Genomic DNA, 9,338 nt, shown 5'->3' with positions numbered 1-9,338 from the left:
TCCTTGTGAATGAAGATAACTTTGAAATCTTGCAGTGGAAGGAAGGTTCTTATGGTTCTGTTCCTCAGAATTCAGTCAGAACCTGCTCCAGTGAGGAAATGTATGTAGGGAAGAACAAGTACGGCTTGGGGAAGGTTGATCCAAAGAGTCGCCTCTTTTATCTTCCCTGGAAGGGGAAGGAATATTGTTACAAGAAGTATGAGGTTCTGACCCAGACGAAGGCTGACAAAGATCTCATCTCTGATGTCAGGTACCACACAGATMAAGCTACAGTTTGGAAAGCTCCTCCGAAAACCCTCCAAAGCTCCACTACTGTCAACCATGCCCTCAGTGATGTGACCAAAACAGTTTCTCTGACTAAAACCACCACAGATGAGAGACGGTGGGACATCAGCTCCTCCATCACCGCCGGTGTAACAACGACCATCAAAACAGGAATTCCCGGCATTGTGGAAGGAAATATTGAAATCAACGCACAGACGACTCATACGTTCTCAGGTGGAAACACCTGGACAGAGSAGGTCTCMCACTCTGTGTCGATACAGCTTACCGTACCTCCAAACCACAGCTGCACTGTAAAGATGGTTGGTTATCAGTACAGTATGGACATTCCCTTCACCGCCCGCCTGAACCGAACCTATGAAGACGGAGAGACCAGATCAGTCAYCATGACTGGAACGTATCATGGAGTCCAGGTTGGAGAAATTAGAGCCGAGGTGGAAAGATGTAAACCTTTGTCTCGTTCTTAAGCCTTTTCAAGCTAAACACAGGAAGGAAACTGAAAACTGCTAAAGTATAATTAGTAAAACTTTACCAGGCATCTGACACGRAGCTCCAGCTTCACCTCTGCTTTTCAATCCAGACTCTATAAATGTAACCAGTTGGATTCATGCAGGATATTTCTGGTACATTTCAGGCCTTTTGGTTTAATATGTTCAGAAAGTTATCTTTACCAAAGTATTTTCACCAGTGATCATTTACTTGTTGTGCACAGAACTTAATTATTCTCCTAAATCGTGTTAAAATTAATGCAAACATCACAATTAGAGACAAATGGGAGAAAAGCTGCTTGTAGAAATGAACCAGAACAACATGGAGGCTTTATAGCAGCAGTAACTGGTACTGGAGGATAACTACCTAACTAACTAGCTAACTAACCAACTAACTAACTAACTAACTAACTAACTGCTGAGTCAGTTTGTTAGTTTGTAAATATTCATTGAAACGTATCAAAAACAAACAAACCCTCGTTTTAACCTGCAGCAGCATCATTTCTGTCTGCTGTCACATCCACACTAACCTGCTGGTTTTACTGCTACATGYCAGTTAATAATTATGGAAATTATTGTGAACAGAGAAATGTATAAACTTACAGGGATATTACCCATAATGCTTCAGTCATATGTCTGCATGACGTTCTGTATGTAATGTTTTATGAAGAACATGACATATTTTATTAACAATCATCTAATTTAAAGCTTATTCACATCCAGATGAATCATTGTGAGCCATTCTATGTATTTTTTTTGCCATTAATCAAATTTATAACGATGAAAATGTTACGATCTGTGTTGTTCAGTATAGTTATTTTGGGATTTTCTGTGTTTAGTCCTGTTTCCCCGAGTCTGTGTTGTCCTGTCAGCCCTTGATTGTTCCCAGGTGTCTAGTTCCCTTGACTGCCCTCGTGTATTTAAGTCCACCTGTTGTCTCTGTCTCTTGTCTCAGTTGCATGTCGTCCTTCTACGTCTCTGTCAGTCAGTTTCCTCAGTTGAACTGAGAAGTCCTGAGGTTGCTTGGTTCAGTCTTCTGTCTCAATGTCGGTATTAGCTGTGTGCTAATTTGCTGCCGTGCTGCCTGTGCTGGACTGTGAGCTCTACCATTAAATTCTTCATTTTTTCATCTATAACCTGAGTCCTGCGTCTCTGCTCGCCTACAACCACATCACTTTATGACAGAAAATAAGACTGTTGTTTTGTTTCAAGCCTACATGAACTAATTATTAAATTGTATAAAATTACAGTTTCAAAATGAACCTTTTCTTTCATGNAGCTCCAGCTTCACCTCTGCTTTTCAATCCAGACTCTATAAATGTAACCAGTTGGATTCATGCAGGATATTTCTGGTACATTTCAGGCCTTTTGGTTTAATATGTTCAGAAAGTTATCTTTACCAAAGTATTTTCACCAGTGATCATTTACTTGTTGTGCACAGAACTTAATTATTCTCCTAAATCGTGTTAAAATTAATGCAAACATCACAATTAGAGACAAATGGGAGAAAAACTGCTTGTAGAAATGAACCAGAACAACATGGAGGCTTTATAGCAGCAGTAACTGGTACTGGAGGATAACTAGCTAACTAGCTAGCTAACTAACCAACTAACTGCTGAGTCAGTTTGTTAGTTTGTAAATATTCATTGAAACGTATCAAAAACAAACAAACCCTCGTTTTAACCTGCAGCAGCATCATTTCTGTCTGCTGTCACATCCACACTAACCTGCTGGTTTTACTGCTACATGCCAGTTAATAATTATGGAAATTATTGTGAACAGAGAAATGTATAAACTTACAGGGATATTACCCATAATGCTTCAGTCATATGTCTGCATGACGTTCTGTATGTAATGTTTTATGAAGAACATGACATATTTTATTAACAATCATCTAATTTAAAGCTTATTCACATCCAGATGAATCATTGTGAGCCATTCTATGTATTTTTTTTGCCATTAATCAAATTTATAACGATGAAAATGTTACGATCTGTGTTGTTCAGTATAGTTATTTTGGGATTTTCTGTGTTTAGTCCTGTTTCCCCGAGTCTGTGTTGTCCTGTCAGCCCTTGATTGTTCCCAGGTGTCTAGTTCCCTTGACTGCCCTCGTGTATTTAAGTCCACCTGTTGTCTCTGTCTCTTGTCTCAGTTGCATGTCGTCCTTCTACGTCTCTGTCAGTCAGTTTCCTCAGTTGAACTGAGAAGTCCTGAGGTTGCTTGGTTCAGTCTTCTGTCTCAATGTCGGTATTAGCTGTGTGCTAATTTGCTGCCGTGCTGCCTGTGCTGGACTGTGAGCTCTACCATTAAATTCTTCATTTTTTCATCTATAACCTGAGTCCTGCGTCTCTGCTCGCCTACAACCACATCACTTTATGACAGAAAATAAGACTGTTGTTTTGTTTCAAGCCTACATGAACTAATTATTAAATTGTATAAAATTACAGTTTCAAAATGAACCTTTTCTTTCATGAAAGAAAACACCTGGACAGAGGAGTCCAGGTGTTGGAAAAAAAAAGATGAATCTTTGTGTTTCCTGTTTGGCCATAAAGCTCTGAAGTGTCAGAAGCTTAAATTCCCCAATGAACCGCAGGACCAGCAGGAAGAAGAAGGAAACTGATCAGCACCAGGCCCTGTGTGAGGCACAGCTGCACTGCATGCTGTTGATTTTATGTTTCTAACAGAAACATGATTGGATGGAAACAATGAAGCACCTGTACTGATCAAAACAGCCCTATTGAATATTCGACTGATTCAATGACRAAAGGGAGTCGGGTGGATTTTCAGAYGAACTTTAGTGAATTAATAATGAACGAATCTTACGTACTAATACATGACAGACCTCAGCCAAGAAACAAAGTAAGTGCGGCAGTTACAAAATAACTATCATCACCATGGCAACAGGTTCCAGGGCAACCTGGGATACGCAGTCCGCTTTGCCATAGGCCACAAAGTCCGCCTTCTAACCAGTTACCATCTATGAAATGGCAACTAAATCTATGAAACAACTGCAACCAAAATAGTTATACCAAACCATAACATCCCAAATAATAAGTCCCAAACAAATTCTCAACAAGCCCCTCCTCATTTTATTTCTTAAAGGGCAGAATTATGTGTTTTCCAGGCACATAAAGACATTTTATAACTCCACCAGGTAGCTATGTTGGTGCTGTTGGCTTAAAGCTGGGATTAAATATCATCATTAAATCATTTCTCTGAGATTTTCTGTGAGGTTCTAGTAATAGAAGCCAGTCGAGTGGCTCAGATCGTCTGAGTAACTGCTGTAAAATGAGAGTCTACAGTGGCGGTTCTCAACTTGGGCGGTACTGCCCCCCAGGGGGTGTTCAGGGGACAGCAGGGGGCGCTGGCCCAAAAAAAGTTGAGAAACACTACAGTGAAGAAAACCTTATTTTAATTTGACTCATTTATTTGTCCTTCTGGTGTTTATCTTGTAAATGTTGTTGTAAAACAATAAAATTGACAGTAGACATGATCAGATGCTCATCTTTATTAAGACAGAATCACATTTAGAGAAAGTTTCAGATAGAAAATCATTTTGCAGAAGATAACAGCTGGATATGATGAAGATGTGATCAGAATAAAGGGATATTTGCTCTCAGTGAGCATGCTCAGAGTAATCAGGACCCTCTACTTAAAACACACATATTCTATCATTATTGGATTTTTAGGGTTGAGGTTTTTCTCGATGATGTTGATGCCGGCCCTCTTGTAGGCAGATACTGCGCCTGGGTCGAGGATCAGGGTGAGGAGCTTGATGGGATCATTGCTGCAGTCCATCTTCTTGTACCACAGGTACACCGGGTGCACTTTGGTTCCCTCATCCAGGTTTATTTTCACCTGCACGTAGTGTTGGTTCAGATAGCTCCTTTCAGACGCCTGATCAATGGAGACCTGCAGATCTCTGATGGCCTTCTTCTCATCGGTGCTCTGTTTGTACCAGATGAAGATGTAAGGCCCACCTGCACCGCTGTTGGTGTCTTCATCTATTCGGATGTAACCTTGTTGGAACAAGTTGGTATCTGAAGAAGGTTTGTCGGTGGCCTGGATTTCACAGATCCAGGTTTGACGTGCCTTCTTCATCCACAGGTAGATCAAATTTCCTCCAGCTCCACGGTTCACATTGCAGGCTGACCTCTCCCACTGAGGCTGGGCCATGTTGGCGTCCTCTTCTGCATTAGTGGAGACGGCCAACTGCACGATCAGGACGTCGTACTCAGTAGAACCTTTGAAGAACCACAGGTAGATGTGGTTGCCATGGTTTCCAGTGTTAAGATCCTTATCGATCTTGTGGTACCCTTGAGTGGTCAGACCTTTTGTCATCCCATCAGTGAAGGAAAACTGGATCCTGGTGATCGCTGGTTTATCACCAGTTTTGTACCAGAGATAGATGTCGTTTCCTGCTCCCAAGTTCAGATTAACATCAAGTTTGGTGTAGTGATTCTGAATGCAGTCAGAGGTCACTGCTGGAAGACAAGTTGTGCATATTTTCTCTGGTTTTTGTTATTTCTCAGACTGCAGTGTGAGTTATATAAGTAGCTCCAAGCATAGGCACCTATTACAAGTGCAGAGCTTTTTCTTAAATTAAAAATTAATTCACATTGAGGCTGTGGCTGTTGCTCCATTGGTGGTGGAGCTTTGACCAGCGGCAGCAAGTAGCAAAAACCTGGTTGAATCAACTCATGATAGGAGCTGATGGACAACTAAAGTCTACGTGTATCCTGAGACAGGGTTTCATACATTTTCTGTTCATTTATGTATCATTGATTTTCTTCTTTCCATATTATGATGGATTAAAAAGGTTCCAGATATTACAGGAATGACCTGGTGCTATTACATGTCAGTCATCTGGAGGGTACCTGGGTGGCAATCAGATGTCAGGTGGGGGCAATGACCTCCTGAACCCCGTTCTATCTCAGCAGTGGTGCAAAAGGTGGGTATGCAGCGCATGCAACGCATAGGGGCGCTGCAGCAGAGGGGGCGTCAAAACCCCGTCTGGAGGGGGCGGCGCGCAGACGATGTCTTCGCATACACTTCAGCGGCCTTACGCTCCTTCACCTCACGCACATAACGGGGTAAATGTAGTGAGTCTTACATTTCATGTGTCTTTGTCTCAGGGGGGGGTTATGTTTTCGCATCCACCTGAATAACATGTAGTGGCGACCCTGTATCTCTGCCTCTGATCATCGTACAGGAGGATGGTAGTTGGCACAATTCCTGAATTTATGACTGATTTGATGTAAAATGTGCAGTGACATATGGGCTGCGCAGTTGGTAGAGCTGTTGCCTTGCAGCAAGAAGGTTCTGGGTTCGATTCCCGGCCCCGGTCTTTCTGCATGGAGTCTCCATGTTCTCCCTGTGCATGGTGGGTTTTCTCCAGGTACTCCGGTTTCCTCCCACAGTCCAAAAACATGACTGTCAGGTTAATTGGTCTCTCCAAATTGTCTCTAGGTGTGAGTGTGTGTGTGCATGGTTGTGTGTCTCTGTGTTGCCCTGCGACAGACTGGTGACCTGTCCAGGTGACCCCGCCTCTCACCCGGAACGTTAGCTGAAGAGGCAGCAGCACCTCCTGACCCCACTGAGGGACAAGGGTGAAAGAAAATGGATGGATGGATGTGCAGTGACATGACATCTCCACACCCTGCAACCGTTTTTCCAGAGAACCAGAATTGTTTCCAAGGTCTGGGAGCCACCCACATGAACTTCTTTTACTAATCTGATTCCAGTTAAGTAGAAACAAACTCAAAAACCAGTATAAAAATATCCTGAGGCTCATGTTCCCACTAACAAATGTGTCACAACCTTCTACGTTAAAAACAAAAAAAAAAATTCCAAGGAAGGCTGTGGGTGGCAACAGCTGGTTTGGTTTTTGAAAACACATCTGATTTGATAGTTTGAAAATAAATATGTAGTTTCTTTACAGCAAAGCGCATTGTATGGACAAAACAATAACTAAAAAGTTCTTGTATAAAAACTAAAGTTGACATAATCTGATGCTGCAAGTTCAAAAAGTGGTCAAAAAGCCATTTTACGAAACCTCCCATCATCACACTGGACATTTGACAAGTAAAGACCTCCACTGCACCCCAGTGTGTTATTAATCTCTTAAATAAATAAAAAGTTGCCAGCATAATCTAAACTATTCCACATCTAAAAATTAGCTACTGATTTTGGGTCTAAGTATGTTTTAACTATCCAAAGTCAGCTATATTCACATAATTTATGATTCAAAAATTCAACAAAATGCAATATTAAGGTTATTGTTAGCAGACTTAAGTCTTCAGTAGCTTTCTGTCATCAAATAATTCATTTCAATTCAAATTGTTTTTTCACACTCTAGAAAATTACCAGAAATCCCTCCATTGCTTACAACTGTTGTAGGAGCACAAATTGAGTTTGTCAGTAATTATAAATATCTTGGCTTTATTTTAGGTAAAGAGCTTTCTTTTAAAAATCACAAATTTGCTATGAACATTGAAAATGAGGATTGGGTTTTATTACCGAAATGGATCTTGTTTCTCTCTCTAAGCTAGAAGTAAACTGGTAACTGCAACATTCCTGCCACTTTGGATTATGGAGATGTTTTATATATGAATGCTTCAACCAAATGTCTTCAATCATTGAACACTATGTATCATTGTGCTTTAAGGTTTGTTACAGGAAGCAGACTGTTAGGTATTTTCTGAAACCTACATGAAAAAAGAGAACCACAAACAACGTATATGAGTTTTTAACCAAACTTCTGCAGAAGGAGAAGGCACAGTGAACTGCTCCTCCAAGCCGCTCACCATGTGTTCTGCCAATCTTTGGATACAGCTTGTCTTTTATTATCAAACTTCAAAGAGGGAGGATAGGCAAGATAAGACAGCAGAGGAAACAGCAGAGGTCGTAAAACATCGTACCCAAACACAGCAGAGGTCGTAAAACAATTTAACATCTGACCCATGATCTGAGCCCGGTTCAAATCTCGGTCAAACTGTTTCACATGAAGATAACAGGCAGCTGTGACTTCCAGGTCAGTTCACACATACAGTTTAAAGAAGAGAACACTTTAAACTGACTAACATTAGACTGAATATGAACTAAAGTAACAACAAAATGATAATACCAAAAAATCCCTATCACAGACATCTCTCACATCATTGTGAGTTATATTCAAAAGCAAATTGGCCTCCTTTAAAAGTACAGAGAAACAATCACCTGATGATCCTGATTTATAAAACTCTACCTCGGCTTGGCTCCAGCATACTTAAACTCTCTTTTACATAGATCTACTAATTCCCATTCTTTACGATCTAACAACATTTTTCTTTTGCGTCTCAGAACTGAAAAAGGGAAGCAAGTGTTTGGTGTGATGCTCCTACAGCCTGTTCACAGCCTGCAGAGGTGGGGCGAAGGGGGCTTGAGCCCCTGCCCTTTTTTCCTTGATGCCCCTAGTGCCCTTTTTTTATTTTTTTATTTTTTAAAGCTGTATGTCAGTAGACCTGCTTGTGCCTCTCAGCAATAATGTTTAGCTAAATATAATAATAAAGTAGTCTGGCTGCCCTCAGTCTAATAATGACTCTCAGAGCCTCCATGTTGTTCAGACCTCCATGGTGAGGAGGAGGGAGGCGGATCTGTGCCTCTAACTATCAGATATTTTTTATTCACAAACCAAATACACTGGTTGGTGAATAAAAACGTAGGTCTGATGTTGACGTTAGAAAAACTGTTTGATTTATATTTTCGTAATTGTCCTTGCAATAGCGGGAAACAACCTGCCTCGCCCCTAAACACAGAAATAACTTCTGAACACTGAAAAAAAACTTCTGACTTTAACTTCTGCTAAATGCCTGGTTCGCTACAGACAGTCTGAGTCCGTCCCACCGACAGATAGAAAGAATGTCTGTCTTTATATCAGACGTCCTGATATAAGACATGGTGCAGAGACCGTCTCGTACCACCCGGTACCACCTGCTCTCTGTTCGCTCTGCTTCTCCTTAACGTTTCTACCAGGCGGGTTAAAGCTGCTGCTGACAGGATCTGGGCTGGAGGTGAGCGGCTGTAAATAGAAGTTACTGCAGAACCTCAAGTGTTAAAGGAAGATTCGTCCCATTTAGAGTTCACAAAACAAACATCAGTGAAAATACTGTAGCAGTAATTAGAACCGCAGCATGAAGCCAAACATGCCATAATTAAATTAATCAAAATGTCCCCAAAGCATCAGAGGACTGGCACAGGGGCCACCGGTGGATTCCAGGTAGATTTGGAGAAGCGCATCACAGCAGCTATTCATGCAGGGCCAGCCCAAAGTAATATGGGGCCTTGGACAGAAGCCCCATATTACCCCGTTTTACATAAAAATATACATTTTTAAATCATTTTAGTGTAGCCCACATGTGTCTGAGAGAAAAATTAAGGCAAAAACAGTCAACGTTCCATAGTTTCAAATGCTTTTATTGTCCATGTGCATAGACCGTGTGTGTGTGCCTGTGTGTGTGCGTGGGTGTGTGTGTGTGTTTGTGTGCGTGTGTGTGTGTGCGCGCGTGTCTGTGTGTGTGTGTGTGTGTG

At 41.4% G+C, this 9,338-nt stretch overlaps 1 protein-coding gene across 1 annotated transcript; it reads left to right on the top strand.

The window, feature by feature from the left end:
* Positions 1-8: 8 nt before the first annotated feature.
* On the top strand, positions 9-1,585 carry LOC103470711 (natterin-3-like; the record flags this gene model as incomplete). Its single annotated transcript, XM_008419342.1, has 1 exon — positions 9-1,585. A coding segment is annotated over one exon (741 nt), but the record flags the coding sequence as incomplete, so codon positions are not given.
* Positions 1,586-9,338: the final 7,753 nt, after the last annotated feature.

This window comes from Poecilia reticulata, linkage group LG9 (genome assembly GCF_000633615.1).
Source record: "Poecilia reticulata strain Guanapo linkage group LG9, Guppy_female_1.0+MT, whole genome shotgun sequence".
Classification (NCBI taxonomy): Eukaryota; Metazoa; Chordata; class Actinopteri; order Cyprinodontiformes; family Poeciliidae; genus Poecilia; species Poecilia reticulata.
The sequence above is the reverse complement of the archived record's forward strand: the minus strand, read 5'-3'. Positions and strand labels throughout refer to the sequence as shown.